The sequence below is a fragment of the Marmota marmota genome, unplaced genomic scaffold, assembly GCF_001458135.2.
Source record: "Marmota marmota marmota unplaced genomic scaffold, marMar, whole genome shotgun sequence".
Classification (NCBI taxonomy): domain Eukaryota; kingdom Metazoa; phylum Chordata; class Mammalia; order Rodentia; family Sciuridae; genus Marmota; species Marmota marmota.
The window spans coordinates 40,329,689-40,348,484 of record NW_025999900.1 but is presented as its reverse complement, the minus strand read 5'-3'; the positions used below and the strand labels follow the sequence as shown (position 1 = coordinate 40,348,484).

General features: G+C 46.0%; 1 protein-coding gene across 5 annotated transcripts in view; it reads right to left on the bottom strand.

The window, feature by feature from the left end:
* Nucleotides 1-16,035, bottom strand: part of Dcaf4 (DDB1 and CUL4 associated factor 4) — a 23,490-nt gene extending 7,455 nt beyond the window's left edge. For 2 of the 5 annotated variants that reach the window (XM_048798918.1, XM_048798920.1), the window contains exons 1-8: nt 15,907-16,035; nt 9,294-9,390; nt 7,465-7,574; nt 6,909-7,063; nt 5,937-6,019; nt 4,415-4,517; nt 2,426-2,569; nt 1,568-1,617 (exon numbers count right to left, since the gene is read on the bottom strand). In XM_048798918.1, the coding sequence (XP_048654875.1) occupies nt 1,568-1,617; nt 2,426-2,569; nt 4,415-4,517; nt 5,937-6,019; nt 6,909-7,063; nt 7,465-7,574; nt 9,294-9,382 (734 nt within the window). In that variant the 5' untranslated portion in view covers nt 9,383-9,390; nt 15,907-16,035. Of the gene's footprint in view, nt 1-1,567; nt 1,618-2,425; nt 2,570-4,414; nt 4,518-5,936; nt 6,020-6,908; nt 7,064-7,464; nt 7,575-9,293; nt 9,391-15,828 lie in introns of all 5 variants that reach the window. The other 3 variants (XM_015493560.2, XM_048798919.1, XM_015493568.2) reach the window with 3 other exon arrangements.
* Between the last annotated feature and the right edge of the window lie 2,761 nt (nt 16,036-18,796).

Below are 18,796 nucleotides of genomic sequence, written 5' to 3'. Positions count from 1 at the left end.
CACCAAAAAAAAAAAAAAAAAAAAAAAACAGGTGGTCTCACCACCCCTCTTGAGCTCCAGCAAACAACAGCCACATAAAACTGCAGTTCATAGAAACACATAGTTTTGTGCCAGGCGCAGTGGCGCGCGCCTGTAATCCCAGTGGCTCAGGAGGCTGAGGCAGAAGGAGTGCTAGTTCAAAGCCAGCCTCAGCAAAAGTGAGGTGCTAAGCAACTCAATGAGATCCTTTCTTTAAATAAAATACAAAATAAGGCTGGGGATGTGGCTCAGAGCTCGAGTATCCCGAGTTCAATCCCCCATACCAAAAACAAAACAACCAAACAAAAAACCACACAGTTTTGTGCCTTACATAAAATTTATACTCAGATCATTAATGTACTTCAGCTTTTAAAATCCTTCAAAATGTAGTGCCAAGAAGCAAATTGAAAAAAAAAAAGAGATTCTGATTCAGTTTTCATGTGGTGAGGACCAATGATGGGCAGAAGCTCTCCTAAGCACATTCACAGATATTAACTAATGTTAATTTCATGACGACTCATGAAGCTGGTGTTAAGTGCAATGACAGCTCACAGGTTTAAGAACTCATTGGCGGCTGGGAATGACGGCGAACGCCTGTGATCCCACTGGCTTGGGAGGCTGAAGCAGGAGGATCACAGGTTTAAAGCCATCTCAGCAATTTAGGAAGGGCCTAAACAGCTTGGCAAGACCCTGTCTCAAAATAAAATATTTTAAAAGACTGGGATTATATTCAGTGGTTGAACATCCCTGGGTTCACTGCAGGTACCAAAAAAAGCCCCCAAAACCCAACTCCTTCATTATGGGCGTGACCCAAGAACACACTCCACCAACATGTGGCTTTGGCTTTAGCAGATTTTGCTAAATGTGCACGCATACCTAAGTCATTAAAAAATGTAACCATTTGCAAAGCAACCAGATCAACACCTCAGCCCTCTGATTGGGTGATGCGTATGTGGCACGAGCAAGGTAAACTTAAGTCCTTTATAGCACCAAGAGCCTCCAGTGGTCCCAGAGGAAGGCCCAGACATAACTCTGTACCATATGCTCCTGGCAAAGAAGCCCTGCCAGCTCTCAGGGGAGGCAGTAGCTTGAGTGGGGAGTGTTCTAGAGGAGGCAATCCCTAGGTCATCCTCCCCTCCCCTGTGCCCCTATTAACCAATGCTTCCTTCCTTCACCTAAAGAGGCCTGGGGGCTCCTTCCCCAGGTTTGCTTTCTGTTTTATTTCTCCCATGAGGTACTGACACGGATGCTGAGTGTGTCCAATGACCCCAGAACCTGCAGCCACACAGCAGAGGTGGAGTTCCAGAACAGTGTCTGCCAGGGACATCAATATCATCCCATGTTAATAGGAGCTCAACGACTGGCTTCTCTGTGCTCCATGGGAATTCTGACCATCTACCTAAATGTCCTGTTTTCCTCTGAAGGGTGAGACATGAGTGCAGAATTCCCCATCCCCCTGCACTAAGTTGTCATCTCACAAAGTCCACAGATGTTCAGGTCCACACAGGGCACAGATGCCCGACAAACCTCTTCCCCTGGCAAAGGATACAGAATGTGGGAATCCAAGTGGTTCAGCGAGGCCCAGCACACAGAATTCACCTGGCAAGAAAGCAGGATGGAAAGACTGGTTTGTCTGCCAGCTCACGGAAAAGGCTTTCTTCTAGAATAACTTGTGGAGACACAGACTTATGACTTCTTTCTTCAGAATGATATCACTCCTCTTAAAATGGGTTGGAACAAGCATTCTGAGGACAGGAGAGAGCTCCTAGCCCTGTTGGGCCTGGAGGCCGCCAGAAATGCCTCAGTCCCTTTGTGTCAGCACGGGTCCCACCCTGAGGTATCTGGCATCCCCTCTGGGCCAGGACCACATTCTCTCCAGTGGCAGGGGACAAACCTAACTCTAAAAGTATACCTTGCCTTACTTAACCCAGAAGCGATTTTCAATTTGTATGCATACCATGGCTCACGTTCTAACTGAACCGGAAGTTACAGCTTCTCTGAAGAGGTACAACATCACTGCAATCTAAAGGTTGCCCGGGACAGCGAAAAAGCTTTATATTTATTTCAATCCCAGTGCTGGCCACAGTCATGCAGCCCTCATCCCAGCAACTCTGCTACTTTAGACCAACTCCCGACCCTCCTGCAGGGAGTGTCCTTACACCAGTGCTGCCTCAAGCCCATCCCAACCAGCTCAACTGATTTTTTCTTCCAACACAGAAACTCCTGGGTCCCCTCTACTCCCTATTGGTTCTCAGGAACTAACAAGCTATTTGTCCCTTGGGAAAATGAGGCAACTGTGCCTTCCCTTCTTCAAAAGTCATATGTCATCTCTGAATCTGGCCAACCACTGCAGTGCCCCTGGCCCAAAGGCAAAGTGGCTAGAAGGCTGAAGAGACAGAGGACCTACCTTCCGGTTGGTAAAGTAGAGGTTTTCGTGCATGTTCACCTTGGGTGTGGGGGTGTTCAGACCCTGCAGGCTGATGATGCCATACTTGGAGCCTCCAACCTTGACATCGTTCACTGTGAAGAGCCGATCACTGTTGGTATCTGCCTACAGGAGGGGATGGGCTGCAAGTGACCTCCTGGCCTCCAGGGAGTACATGTCCCCAGGTGACAGACAGCTCCTCTCTAGGAGCAACTGTGGACATGGCCTATCTTCCTTCTGCTCAGTGTAGCAATCTCTGAGCAAAGCTCCCAGGGTCTGGTCAGTCACTTAGGAGCACAGATGTGGATGGCAGGAGGGGGCATGGACAGAAGCCTGAGGTCTGCAGTCACCCACCCTGCTCAGAATTGAGCCTGAAGAGTTCCAGTGTCAGACCAGAGGAAAATAACCACAGGGCAGTCATGAAAGCCATGGAACCATGGAAAATGCTAGTTATAACCATTTATGGATAAAGAATGATACAAAATTCCATTCCTTATTACAATATACTATGATCACCAGCAAGAAAAAGCAATGCTGCAGGGGCTGGCAGAGCAGCTGTGTGGGAGAACGTGCGCTTAGCAGGTAACGGGTATGGGGTGCCATGCCCAGCACTCTGCCAGTTGACTTGGGAAGAAGAGTTATATCCCCGCCTGAACCACTCCAGTGACTAGAATGTGATCTGAAAAAGTGCTCTCTGGGTGGCAAACTGCCTTTCTGGTCACACTTGCTGCCAGTCACCTGTGTCACAGGGTGATGAGGAAGATCTATCCCCAGCTGAATAAGGCGAAACCCAGCATGAGGTGCTCAGGCTAATAACGGGCACCAGACTCCACGCCAATCACCTTCATACCCCTCCCTGGCTTACCCTGCAGAAGGAGCTCTGGAGGGGAAACCAGTGCAAAAAAAACATTCTGATCAAGTTCAAATTATAGCTACAAATACAAAAGATGACGTCACAGCTGAGAATGTGGGCCCTGTTCCACACCCCCTAGGTGTGGGCAGGTCTTTTGCTCTCAAGGTGCCCTGGGGGAGGAGGACTCAGCATCAACCTTAAGGGTCAATCTCAAGGTGTTAGCCTCCAGCCCTGCCAGCAGATCACTGCTTCTCCTCTCCTTCTCCCAAGTTCTCATTTTGCCTCCAGGAAGGACGGGCTTCCCAGGCAGGCCATGCTCTCTTGAGGCCCATGGAGCAGTGGGGCTCCCTCATTTGCTTTCTCTCTGCCAATATATCCTGGGGCCCCTGGCCTCCAGCAGCTGGCTCTGGCTTCCAGCCCAGGCCCAATTAAAAGCAAAGGAAACCTTCCACTCCCTACAAATGATGTAATGGAGGGGTGCTGATCTATAGGCCCAGGGACACAGACCTGCAGGCCCTGGCCACTAACATCAGGGACGCTGAGAAAGGGAGTCATACTCTTTTGCATACTAGAACTTCACTTTTGGCCTCCAAACCTTGTCCTACTCTATCAGGGGTTAGAAGTCCCTGTTCCACCATGTACCTTTTCAATTGCACACACAACATAGCCAGGGAGAAATTATTTTGTAGGGATTTTTCCCCAAACTTTTTTTTTTTAATATAATTTCTTGATACCTTTATTTTATTTATTTGTTTTTATGTGGTGCTGAAGATCGAACCCAGGACCTTGCATGTGCTAGGTGAGCACCCTACTGCTAAGCCACAACCCCAGCCCTTCATAAGGATTTTTAAGTCAATGTGTGGTTGGGCCCAGGCCCTATGTCAAATGACAGGGCTGAAGAAGGCTGGTGATGGCCCCAGCACAGCCTGCCCAGCCAGCTCAGCGTCTGCTCCCAGGGAGGTGAGCCGGTAGGTTCAAGTCATAACACACAGAGGACACCACCTGCTCTCATAGCAACTGGCTTCTACACAATCAGGCTTGAAGACCACCAGTACTAAGCCGTGAAGTGTCCAGAGGCAGCCATACCTGGCATCCTGAGACATCTCCTTCCCACTCACCAGGATGAGGTTAAACCGGTCGCTCGCCAAAGCAGAGGGATCTGAACTCTGAACCTGGACCTTTTTCCTCTCCATGCAGCTCACTCGCAGCTCGTGGGCTAAACTACAAAGGCAAATGGAAGTGTAAGGAGAGTGTGGGTGCCACAGCTAGCCATCCCTGAAGACTTGGGGAACCAGGTATGGTGGGGCACACCTGCAGTCCCAGCTATTTGGGAGGCTAAGGAGAGAGTCCAGGAGTTTGAAACCAGACTAGACTCTATCTCAAAATAAATGAATGAATGAATGAATGAACAAATGAATAAATAAATAAGGAAGATTGGGGACTTCTGTTCTTTCTGCCTACTTCTTCGTATTATTTCAGCCATGGAGCTGAGTAAGGTTCCTGATAATCTGAATTTTAGTTTTCACTCAGGAAAATGCAAACAAAATACTGGGTAGACCTCCTTGGATTCAAAGAAAGTTAGAACCTAAGGGATTTATTTTTAGATCATCTAGTATAATTCATTCTCTTGTAATAATGAGAATGTACCTAAGAGTAAGAGATGAATAAGAAGCTGAAGGGCAAAGGGTGACCAAGAGGAGGCCAGGTTGCCCATCTACCTTCCTGTTCCTTCCTCCCTCCACAGCATGGCCATTCTCCACTTCATATAGAAGGGATCTTTCTAACAGGCCTTTATCTCTTTTGTCCTCAGGAGGAAATACAGGAAGCTCGCCCTGCCCCATACTCTCCAAAAGGTACCACAGTAGTTCACTGAAGGGGCCTCTTCTCCAAGGTGAGGGGACTGCCCCAGTGAGCCCCCTCAAACACCAGCAGCAGGCAGCAGAATGCAGGGCTTCTGTGCTTGGGTGCTAGAGTCAGGCAGATCCTGTCTTTCTAGCTCTACCTGGAGCAAACCTCTCCACTGAGCCTCCATTTCTCAGGTAATGGGAGGCATGTTTCAGCCTATCTCATGAGTTTTAGTTAGAATTACATCAGGCATCCCAAATTTGTTTGTTTTTAAAACAATCCTGGGGATGGAACAGGGCCCTGTGAATGCTAGATAAGTGCTCTATTACTGAGCTATATATACCCCCAGGCCTTTTTTGAAATTTTATTTTGAGATGGAGTCCCAGTAAGTCTCTGAGGCTGGCTTTGAAAATGTGATCCTCCTGCTTTAACCTCTCAACTAGCTGGGATTACAGGTGTGCACCACAGCACCCAGCCACCACACATGTATGCATTTAAAAATCCATTTCTGGTAACCCCTCATTAGAAGAGGAAGAGAAGGAAGCAGAACTCTCACAGGAATAAAGCTGCCACAAGGATCACAGAGTGAACATCCTGAGTCATTTCTGTCTAAATTCCCTCTCCCCCTGGCATCCTGCAAGGGTCTCTCTCCCTCGCTCTGTAAACTAGACCTCTCAACTGTGAAGTGTCTTCACAGAGCAGCACACGTTCTCCCCTGACTGGATTCTTGGACCATGGAAGAAAGAAATGGGAAAGAACATTCACTGAGAAAACAACAATGAGGCATTATCTTACCGGCAATAACTGGTGACATTGAGGAAACCCAGACGGCTTTTTTGTAGGAAAGAAGATGCATTAAATCCCATTCTGGCTACTTTCTAAGGAAAAAAAAAAATTTTCAGTGAAGATTTATTTGTGTATAGAATAAAAGAATTTTAGTTCCATAGATACAATGAAGAAAACAGGTTTTTGGGCAAAAATTAGATGCGTAAAAGTCTGACGGTGTCCTTTGAAATCTCTTCTCCTTGACAAGGGGAAATACCAGCACTGGAAGGCTTGTATGGGTGACACCACATCTCTGTCCAAGCCCTGTCAACTTACATCTGGGGAGATGAAGCCACTGTGCTGGTGGATACAGAGTGGACCAGACACTCAGCTTTGGGTCATGCACTGTGCACCCCGGGAGAACCCAGAGGCCAAGCATTTTCCCTGCCACTGGCCCCACACTAACAAAATATCCCAGCATCTAGACCTGTCTTCAAGACTGCCTGTGGCAGTGCTGGGGTTGTGGCTCAGTGGTAGAGCGCTCGCCTAGCACGTGTGAGGCCCTGGGTTCGATCCCCAACACCACATAAAAATAAGTAAATAAAATGAAGGTATTGTGTCAAACTACAACTAAAATTTTAAAAATAAATAAATAAATAAAATGGAGGTATTGTGTCCATCTAAAAAAACGATTGCCTGTGGCATCCAAATCATACCCATCAAAATCCTGCACTGTCTATTTAAACTACATCACTGAAATTCTATCATGCAGTTTCCCAAGAGTCTCCCAAGGAAGGACATGTTAGAACCACTGATGAACAAACAGGAAGTGGGGGGCAGGAGATTGTTGGCTGTTCTTATTCTCTTCATCATTTCCCTGTCAGGGAAAATCCAGGGCCCTCCTCCCCTGAAGTGTCTATGCCTGGTGTTAGGGCCTCCTTCAGCCACAGACAGATGTTGATAGAGGGCAGGGGCTGGTGGGGGCAGGGGTGCAGAACCCACCTTTTTCTGCTCATCCTCTTCTAGCAGCTTCAGTCTTTTGCTTTCCATTTCCTTTTGCCGGATGCTCTCCTTCGTGAGGGGGTTGCAGTTGTTGTGCCCAGGCAGCAAGCGGAAGTAGCGTTTCTTTTCAGGGTCAAAGTAATAACCTGGCAGATCTTGAGCAAAAATGAATGAATGAATGAATGAATGAATGAATAAACAAACTCACCAACTTAAAATGCTTTGAACTGACCCACCTGGTAAGGAGCCTAGGGGCTTGTCCCCCACCCCTCTCAGCTGTCTGTTTCTATCATGGACTGAGTTCAGTCCTGGGGGAGACCATCTGTCCTAAGGTCACTGTTCCTGACAAGCCCAGTTCCTTCCTTAAAGGTTTCAATTTGTTCCTAGAATTTCCTCCAAGTTAGGAATGGGCTGTGGTTCCCACGCAAGTGAAGAGACACAGACACACATCCTTGGCTGGAAGGAAGGGCGGACAGGACAGACAGCAACAGACAAGGCAGCATGAGCTTTCCTTTCCCCAGGCTGGGCCAGAAGTCCTACATAGCAGCCTGCTCACCTGGCACTGAAGAAGCCCCAGTCGTGCTGGATGAGGCTGACGTTGACGCAACCTCGCCATCCTCATAGTCGGAGTCCTGCAGGTCCTGGGGCACCTCTGTGGCGTACCTGCTGACACACGTGTGTGAAAGGCTGAGTTTCCAACGATTCTGACTGGGTATTGTTCAAGCAGCTCTTCAGCCTTTACCCCAAACCTTTCCGATGACTTGGGGGAGTACTAACTCCCTACATACTCCAAAATAAGGGCCAGGTTTGGGTTTATAACTCTTTCCGGTTTAAAAAGGGGATGTATGTCATGGTTATTCCTTCTTTTTGTCTCAACTTCAGCACTTTCTGAGGTCTTCTGGAATTTTCCAGATGAAAAAAAGAACAGAAACCTTTGCCAACTGGGCTCATTTTGTCAGCTTAACAATAGTGCCAAACCAGGTGAATTTCATTTTTAAATTTTACCTGACCAGCCAGCCAACCTTATAGATGGAAAAACTGGGGCTTGGGAAATAGAGGTAACGTGCTTAGTAATCCTGAGACCAAGTCATGGCTAAAACACTGGATTTGTAAAGCCACAAGCGGCTTCTGTGGCAATTATAGGCTGAAGGATATAGTGATAAACAAAAGACCCTATTTTAGAGTCTCAACAAAATCTACTTTAAAATCAAGAACTTCTGCCCACTATACAGTCTAAAAGTGAAAGAAACTGCAAAACTAGGATGAAGGAATGCAACATAAATCTCCCCAAAATACCAGGCTATGCAAAGTTTCAGGGAAAATTATTTAGTCCCCCTTCTCTGGCTCAGAGTTTCCTGAGGCAACAGGAGGAGGAAGGATTAAGTGTCGTGAGTTTATGCTTCTCGTCCAAGGACTGCTGCTCCAGTCTTTCCACATGGAGAGCAGGTGGCAGTTCCCAGCAAGTTTCCAAGCCCTGCTATGCTGCCATGGCTGGGCTGGGCCTCGCACAGATCACACTGTGCTGCATGCTGTGCTCTTGTGGGAGGGCCTGGGGCCCCCAAACATATCCATGGCTCTCCTCACAAAACAGACAAACATTGGGCATGGTCCTAATCTTTCTACAATATGGGTCCAGGGTGAGGATTTACACCCCACGAGACCCATTGTGTGCTGCGGGCCTACTCAGAGCCAGACAACTACACATTCCCTTGTGAGAAGCTAAATGTGGAAGACTTTGAAATCGACAGACATTTGCAAAACCGAGGGCTGTATAGGACTTCCAGTGGCCAGGAGTCACAGAAGCCACCCTTGATTGCAGGGACAACCTCTCCTGGGGCAGGTGGGAGTATGCCGTTGTTTGTATTTCTTTCATGCAAGAAAATAAACAGAATGTGGAAAATGTTCATGCTGGGCTTTCAATTAGGTATAGTCTGAGTTTTATTTTCTAAGCTGGTGGGTACATGGTGTTCACTAAATTATTCTTTATACACTTATATATCTTAAGCACTATATTTTCTATATATTTATGTCATAGGTTTCCACAGATTATTTCCTTTGGCCAAAAGAAAAAGAATAATTTCCAAAATGGAGTAGCAGGTCTCCAGTTACGTCAGATAATGTCTACCTATGACCTATGGCTAATGCTCTGGCCAGAAACCACAGTCACTCTGGTAAGAAAGATTGGCCATACTTCCTGACTCCTCAGGGTGGAGGGCTGAGCAGTAGACGTCACCCACCCAGAAGCCTGTGAGAAGCACCGCTCTCCTCAGGCTCCACCTAGACTCATTTTGTGGGGGAACCCAGAGACATTTGCATGTGGGACACAGTGTGCTGGACAAGCCAGAGCGGCAATGGGCACAGACAGTTCCCCAGCCCCGCACTTGCCTCTGGATAGAATGCTGTCGAAGCCAAGGGTTCTGCTGGCGGCCTCTTCTCCCAGGTCTTCTCCTGCTCTGCCAGCTGCTTTTACTCATTTCTGTTCCTACGAGAGAGAAGACGGCACCTGGGAGTGAGCACTTCCTCCTTGCTTCTTGGCAGTACCTTTAGGCTCAGAGTGGTTACACCAAAGCTGCCACACAAAGCCTTCCCTGTAAAGGGCTGTTTCTGGCACACTCCCCAAGTCCCTTCCCACCACCCTCAAGGGAGAACACAGGTCCCCAGCCCAGGGAAGAGATGGTGCGAGGCGTGATGTCCCTAACTTCTCTCCACTTCACAGATGCCTGCCTGTACTAATTCCTAACATTGTCCCTCACACACAAACAGGTGTGTGTCCTGGCATTTTTCCAGGCACACTCATCCCACCTGGCTATCGATCTTATCCCTCCCCAGGGACTCTGCAGACGCCTGCTTAAAGTCTCCATCTCCTTAACTTGGCTCGTAAACATGCCCAGGTTTTTCATTTGTACATGCTCTATCTCAAGTCCCAAAGGAATGGAAGTGACCTACATGCACAAATTCCATGTCTTCATTTCCCACCATTCCTCAGCCTGCTGCGGCTGGGCCTCCCCCATCTCACCTTTCTGCTAAAATGCTCTTGCTGAGTTCTTAGCTAATGATCACCCGCTCTCCAGCCGGACTTGCTGCCACCTGTGACCCCACAAATTTCACTCTTCCTTTGCTGCAGTGTCTTTCTCCTGGTTCTCCTTTTCCTTGTCAAACTCATCCTTCATTGGTTTCTCTTGGTCACTACCCTGTCATTTCCACTGCTCTGTCCTAGATCCTCCTCTTTGCACACATAACACCATCTCATCCCCAGACACAGGCTCGCCTCCAGCCCCAACGGGCCCTGAGCATCAAGCTCCTTGGCTGTTGCCTCCTGTCTATTTCCACAGATGCGGCAGTCAACAGGGTCAACAGAGAATTCGCTTGCCATGTGTGAGGCCCTGGGGTCAATCACCAGCACCTGCGCACAAGAAACCTATGCTTGCTCCCTAGACCCTAGCTCCCCAGACTGTTTCTCTCTCTTTTTTTTTATTTTTTAGTTGTCACTGGACTTTTATTTATTTATATGCGGTGCCGAGAATCAAACCCAGTACCTCACACATGCTAAGCAAGCGCTCTTACCACTGAGCCACAACCCCAGCCCTCTTTTTATTTCTTAACATTTTTTTAATTGTAGATGGACACAATATATTTAGTTATATATTTTTATGTGGTGCTGAGGATCGAACCCAGCACCTCACATGTGTGAGGAAAGTGTTCTACCACTGAGCCCCAGCCCCAGCCCCTTGACTGCTTCTCTTTTCTGTAAATAACATCACTGGCCGCTCCAGGCCAAAAGTATGATCATTTCCCAAACAATGAACTCCACATGTGTGGGTTTACCTATAATCAATTACACCCCAAAGAATACAGTTGTGTCTATTATCAGTTAAGTTTCAAGCTGAAAGGTGCTGTACCCAGGAGGGGAAAGATATATGGTCAGTGTTACGAAGAAAATTAAGCCTTACTGACATGAAGTTTATTACTATTACCAATTCCATTAAAAGATCAATGTTTCTTTAGGGTGTTCAGTCTGTACATAAACGTCTCTAGTTTCTTTTACTTCAGCACTCATGTGGAAACAGTTTAGAAAATATGCTGGTGAGTCCAAGACTTGACCTCATCCCTCAGAAGACAGGACCACACCTCCTACACTGTTATCCTTCACAGGGGCTGCACATCACAAGGACACAAAAGATAATAAAATTACTGCAAGTACAGCTTTTGGTCAGGGAGAATGTTTCTAAATCACCAACTCAGGCACTCCAAGAGAATAAGGTGGGCTAACGATAGCATGCACTGATGTTATGGGCAAGATCAATACAGTGATCTGAACAAAGCTGTGGGTGGTGGCTCACAAGTGCAATCCCAGCCACTTGGGAGGCAGAGGCAGGAGGATTGCAAGTCTGAGGCCACCCTTGGCAATTCAGTGAGACCTTATCTCAAAAAAATAGAAATGGGCTGGGGATGTAGCTCAGTGATAGAACACCCTGGGTTCAATCCCTAGTACTGCCAAACAGAAAAATTACCTGGTCCAAATCAGTGGGAAATTGAGAAGTCCTGTCTGGGCAGGAAGCATTCAGTAACAATCAATAATGAAAACTGAATGAAACCCTGCTCTGCGCGGTACACACTATAAAGTTGGGTGTGTTGCAAAAGGCTGAGCCTGGCTTTGCCTTTCAGAAAATCTTTTAAATTCTTCAAGGTATGAAGAATCAGTTCTCAGAGACTGCTATCCCGCAAAGAAATCTCAAAAAATACATAAACCCGATTTGACATTTTGGAACATGATTAGGCAATATTTATAAAGTAACTTATAAATGTACATGCCTTCTTCCTTCTGGGAATCACTTCTTTTTTTTTTTTTTTTAGAATTTTTGAATATTTTTTTTTTTTTAGAGAAAGAGAGAGAGAATTTTTTAATATTTATTTTTTAGTTTTCGGCGGACACAACATCTTTGTTTGTATGTGGTGCTGAGGATCGAAACTGGGCTGCATGAATGCCAGGCGAGTGCGCTACCGCTTGAGCCACATCCCCAGCCCTCTCGGAATCACTTCTAAAAAAAAAAATTCAAAAGACTGTAAAAGTTATCAGGGTGTGGCAGTCGGAGCCCTTAGTCCCAGCCATTTGGGAGGCTGGAGGCTGGAGGCTGAGATGGGAGGACTGCTTGCGCCCAGGAAATGGAGGCCAGCTTGGGCAACACACAAAGATTCCATCTCAAAAAAAAAAAAAGGTCACATAGAAGAAAGATATTCACTACAATTTCCAGATCATCTTATAAGGCTGGTATTATCCTGATTCCAAACAAAAACATCGGAAAACTATAGATCAATATGCCTTATGAATGCATCAACAAAAATCCTCAATAAAATGCTGGTAAAACAAATCCAGGATCAAATAAAAAGGATTATATGGGTGGTGGGGAGACAATGAAAGAACTTTGGACTATGCAGAGGGGAGTAATGGGAGGGGAGGGGAGTGGGGGCTNAGGAAAAAATTCACACCAATCTGAGAGCAAAATATGTCAGAGAAAGGAAGAAGGATATTGTAGGACCAAGAGAGAACTGTATATAATTTTTTGAAAAATTTAAAATATGAATTTTTGCTTATTATCTCTATAATTAAAAATAAAAAAATAGATGAAGCTATCCTGGAATAATTAGTACCTTAACCTGCTTAAATTAATTCTATGATACCATGTTCTGTGACAGCTACTGAGGGCAGTGAATAGCAGAAATCTTGAGTTCTGGTCCAATTTCTATGTCAGCATTATGTGGCATTTGACTTTGGGTAAATGCTCAAAGACCTTTCTTTTCCCAGTTGTGAAACAAGTGGATTGGGTTAGATGATTTCTAAGACTCATCTCAGCACAGAAAACCTATTCTTGTAGGATTTGTTGGAGAGAAATATTAGAGCATAAAACAGTTCTGAGTGTGGGGATGGGAAGGAGGGTGGAATGAGACAGACATGATTACCCTATTTATGGCACCCTCTTCAGCCAGAGGTAGAGAAATTGTGCTCCATCTGTATACAATGTGTCAAAATGCATTCTAATGTCTTGCATAACTAATTAGAGCAAATTAAAAAAAAAAAAAACATTAAAAGCATTATACACCATAACCACATGAGATTTACCCCAGGAATATTAGGCTGGTCAACCTATAAAAATCAATCAATATAAAACACCAAATTAATAGAAGATGGAGAAAAATCCCATATGATTTTTCTCAATTGAAGCAGAAAAAGCACTGGGCAAAATCCAACACCCTTTCATGATAAAAACACTCAACAAAGTAGAAACAGAGGGAACTTTCTCAACCTGACACAGTGTCCACAAAAGCTTCACAGCTAACATCATTAACCATGGAAGAATGAAAGCTTTTCCTGATATCAGGAATAAGACAAAGATGTCTGCTCTCCCCACTCTCACAGAAATAAAAAGCAAACAAACAACAAAGGAAGTATCTCTGCAGTAACATAATCCTACAGACAATCCTAAAGAATCTGCCACAAAACTAACTGGCGCTAATCAACAAGTTCAGTAAAGCTGCAGGCCACAAGATCAATATTAAAAGGAAAAAAAAAAAAAAAATCAAGGATATAGCTCAGGGGTAGTGCACTTGCCTAGCCATGTCCAAGGCCTTGGATTCAATCCCCAGCATCACAAAAAAAAAAAAAAAAAAAAATCAATTAACATTCACTATCAATAAACAATCCAGAATGAAGGTAAAGAAAAGTTACATTTATAATACCATCAAAAAGAATGAAGTATTTAGGAATATATTTAAGAAAATGCATGACTTTTACTTTGAAAATCATAAAACATCAGGGAAAGAAATTACAGACTTGCTGCAATCTCTATTAAAATGCAATCGCATTTTATTTTTTTTTCAGAAACAGATAAGCTGATCCTAAAGTTCCTATGGGAACTCAAGGGACCAGAATAACCAAAATGACTTTGAAAAGGAATAATGTCAAGGGATTCATGCTTTCCAAGTTCAAACTTCCTACAAAATTAATCAAGACACTGATACTGGCAGAAAGAAATGCAGATCAAGGGAACAGAACTGAAAAACACAAAATAAAACCATATATCTAGTGCTACTTGGTATTCTACAAAGATGCCAGAACCATTCAAGAGGGTAAAGAATTAATCTGTCTTTTCTTTCCTTCCCTTGTTGTGTGCATGTGTGTGTGGAGGTCACTGGGGATTTAACCCCTGGAGCACTTTACCACAGAGCCACATCTCCTATCCTCTTTTATTTTTATTTTGAGACAGATTCACAGCTGCCTAGCCTCAAACCTGGATTCCTCCTACCTCAGCCTCTCAAGACATGTGCCAAAATTTTCTTTTAAAGGTGGATATCTATCCCAGCGGTTCAGAAGGCTGAGACAGGAGGATCAGGAGTTCAAAGCCAGCTTCAGCAATGGGAGGGGGGTGTGTGAAGTGCTACACAACTCAGTGAGACCCTGTCTCTAAATAATATACAAAATAGCGCTGATGATGTGGCTAAGTGGTTGAGTGCCCCTCAGTTCAATTCCCAGTCCTCTCCCCCAAAAAGTAAGTTGAGCTGAGTGCAGTGGCGCACATCTGTAATCCCAGTGGCTCAGGAGGCTAAGGCAGGAGGATTTCAAAATCAGCATCAGCAACTCAAGGAGGCCCTAAGCAACTCAACTCAGTACCAAAGGGGCCTCTAAATAACTATTAAAAAAACATGGGCTGGGGATGTGGCTCAGTGATTAAGCATCCTTAGGTTCAAGCGCTGGTATAAAAAAAAAAAAAAAAAAAGTTGACAAGTGCAGAAGGATAAGAGAGAAACAAAAATGCAGACAATTCAGTGTAGAGTTCTGTTTAGTGAGGGAAAAAAAAACTTTAAAAAAGTTTTCTATTAAAAAATTTATAATAGGGCTGGGGATGTGGCTCAAGCGGTAGCACGCTCGACTGACATGTGTGCGGCCCGGGTTCGATCCTCAGCACCACATACAAACAAAGATGTTGTGTCTGCCGAAAACTAAATAAATAAATAAATATTTAAAACAAAATTTATAATAAATATTCAGGTGGCAGGCTTTGTATTAATGCCCACCCTGGGTTGTGTCCCCCTTGCCCCTTTGGTCCTGAGGAACTTCTACTACAGAGTTACAACCTCATCCCATTTCATTTTGAGAATGAATGGGCTCCTGCATCAGCCTCCCAAATTGCTAGTATTACAGGAATGCCACCATACCTGGCAGAATTAGTGTTTTTAACCCTACATTAAGGAAGCCAGGGTTCGAGGATTAAGTAACATACTCTGAAAGTCACAACTGGTGGTGGAACTAGGGTTCCACCCCTCCTGCTGGTCAGATCTCTGGGTCTGGTTACGCACAGGACACCATCCCAGCTCTAACTTCCACTGTTTTTTTTTTTTTTTTGGTACCAGGGATTGAACTCAGGGGCACTGGACCACTGAGCCACATCCCCAGCCCCTATTATGTATTTTATTTAGAGATACGGTCTCACTGAGTTGCTTAGCGCCTTTATGTTGCTGAGGCAAGCTCTGAACTCATGATCCTCCCGCCTCAGCCTCTTGAGTACTGGGATTATGGGAACGCGCCACTTGGCCAGGCTACACGACCTTAATTTTAACGTGGGAAATCCAAGGCCTGCAGTTTGGCCACTGCCAAGTCCTAGGTGGGGCCTTCAGGGTCAGGCTTAGGAAAACGCTCCTGTGTTCAGGCACAGCGGCGACACTCTGCGTCCCCTGCCCCTGGGGGCTTACGTCCGCTGCCCCCGGGGGCTTACGGCTGAGGATCCGACCCCGCAGGAGGAGCGCACGTGCAGCGAGGTTGCGCTCTCCGGGCTCGCGGGCCCAGCCCCCCACCACGCCCAGCTCAGGCCGGCGTTCCACGCGCGCGCTGCCGCCCACCCCTTTCCTGGCCTGCCGTGTCGCCTACCTGACCCCGAGATCTTTAGCCGGACACTAGCAGCTCGCCGATCGAGGCCAGGGAGCACCCCAGCCAGCACAGACTTACCTGACCGGGGCGTCCTTTCCCGCTCTCATTTACCGCACAGCTCCGCAGACACACCGACCAGACGGGGAAACCCCGGAAAGATCGAGGTACAGCGACAGCCAGTTAGGTGAGCCGGTTTCTGTGTTGTCGCGGCGGGTGGGGCTAGGGCAGCAGGCCTTGTCTTCTCATTGGACGCGGCTTCTGTCTATCTACGTCAATAGGGGCGATCTTACGGAGAGGGCGGGGGCTTGGGGCTTCAGCTCCGCCCAGGCCTGGCTTTGGCTCCTCCCAGGTCTGGGATGCTTGTGAGCTTGCTCAGCATCTTGCAGAGCTTGGATCTCAAGCAATCCCTCAAGAGTGGTGGATGGCTTCTCTCCTTAGAAGTCTTCTTGCAGTTTGGGGTCACTATGCAAACCAGCAACTGGGCAGGGGATGTAATTAATGGCAGAGAATTTGCCTAGCATTTGTGAGGCCCTGGTTTTGAATCCCAGCACTAAAAAACCAACATAAAATAACAAAAAACAAAACAAACAAAACAACCACTTGTGATACTGAAGCACGAGGATTGCAAGTTGAAGCCTGCCTTAGCAAGACCTTGTCTCAAAATAAAAAAAAAAATAATAATTAAAAGGGCTGGAGATGGCCAGGGGTGGTGGTGCACACCTGTAATCCCAGTGACTGGGGAAGCTGAGGCAGGAGGACCTCAAGTCCAGGCCAGCCTCAGCAACCTAATGAAGCCCTACACAACTTAGCAAAACCTGTCTCAAAATATAAATAAATAAATAAATAAATAAATGTCTGGGGATGTAACTTAGTGTTGGTGTTGTAGGGACAGACATGGCAAGGCACCAAAGATAGCAGGAAACAGTTTTATTTGGCTGCAGCCAGGCTTAGAGTGAAAAACCAGCCTCTATCTCAGAGCAAAGCCTGTCCAAGAAAGGGACATGACCTTTGTCCTTGGATAGACCCACAGAGCACTCCTAGGCACATTCCCATCCTGCTAAGTTGTTTATCTACAAATAACAGGAGAGATTTGCTGCCAGATGTCCCTGACTCAGTCAGGCTAGGTGGGGACCCATAGCAACCCCCTAGCAGCCACCAATCAGCATGAGACAGGGAAATACCTGGGATGCCAGATGACCCTCCCAGTGGTTTATGGTGGTTGATAACATGTTGGGAAACTATGTAATTCAGCATGAACACCCCTCTTGGCTTAAACCAATCAGTTCAAAAGAATACCCCTTTTGTACTGACCAATCACCCCTACCCAACTTGTTCCCATCAGTGAATGTGCTAATCTTGTTTTAGAGTTGTTATTTGATTTTCCCGCAGTGTGTGATGATTTGCTAAGAGATGCTATAATGTATGTGAGGGTCCCTGCGTCCTCCAAAGAATGTATAAAACTGCTGCAAACGTCTCAGCGTCACCAGTTGCTGTGTGCGTGTGCCGTGGAGGACCAAGCTAGCTCGCAATAAACACTTCTTTGCTGCTTACATCCATCTTGGGTCTCTGGTGGTCTTTTGGGGGTCCCGAATTCGAGCATAACAAGAGGGCACAGCTTTTGCTGTAATCAATCAATCCCCTGAACCCTGAGTTCAGGTAGCTTCAGAATTTTATACCCAGCATGTAAAAGGAAGGGCTCAGAAGTTCACGGTCTGCAGAAGTTCACATAAAAGCAACTTTTTCTTTCACTGTTTTGGGCAAGTTAACCCTTCAAGGACAACTCCTGCTTCTTCTCCCCTTTCTTTCTTTCCCTGACAACTGTTACCATGGAGCCCAATTGGTAACTTCTCTTATCTTAGAAATGTAGACATCTCTGTGAAGCCCAGCTCAAGGCCAGAGGCCTTGTTTGCACATTTCTACAAACTACCATATTGGATACATGTTTGTGAAAAACTAGTAAGGGGGTGTCCAGCACTTAAAGCACCAATTTCTTCCCAGCCAGGTAAATTAGGGCAATACAAAAAAAGGAAGTTTATCTACATTGAACTCTTTTGTAGAGACTCTTTTGCTGACAGTCCTAAAAACAGCCATGGTGAAGATTTCTGGAGAAGCCCAGTTAAGACTTTTTGTGGAGGAGGGGGTACCACTACAGTGGACGCCCATGGTTCAATCCCATGGGTCCATTCTTATCATCTGGATGGCCAACTTAAGTGAAAGCTGCCATTTTTAAGAAAAAAAGTTTTGCTTTCCTGCCCAAGGGCCTTTCTGAGAAAGACTCACCACTCCCTCATACCAACCCAACCCTTAGCAGGGCTCTGATTCCTGAGCCTCCCCATAAAAGTCCCAGAACTCAAACCTGTTTTGCCTCTCTCTCCTGTAGAGAGATGGCCTTTATTTGTCAGCTCTGACTAACAAACTCTCCTATGTATCTCTGCCTGGTCTCCACCTTTCATTTCTCACTCATCCATGTCTCCTTCCTCGCTTTCCCTTCAGGGATGGCGGGGAGCCTGCTGGTGGGGAGCTTATAAACAAGCAACTACACCAGAAACTAAAGCTGAGATTTGGGGGAGGAGAAAAGATTGTGTTGTGGAAAAGGCAAAGGAGTTTCTGAGATGAGAGCGAGATGAAGGAGAAGGCGATGTTGTCTGGCAGTGATCTCAGGTGGCTGAGGCTGCTTGCTGACTCTAGGTCTGCAGTCTCCAAGGTGCAGAGGATCACACCCTGAACTAGGAGTCAGGTGGGTGGCCTCAGTTCTAGGTCTAGTTTTTTTCCTACTTATTGTGCCACCCAGGTGAGTGTCCTTGTCTTGGAGTCTTGATTTCTTCTGTTGTAACAAGAAAGTTGATTTAATGTTCTGATGCCCTCTCCAACTCAAAAGTTTGTTCATACAACCAGTATTTCTAGAATGATCTATGTATAATATGCCTGTTCCAGACAACCAACAGTCATGATACCCTGTACAAAGAAA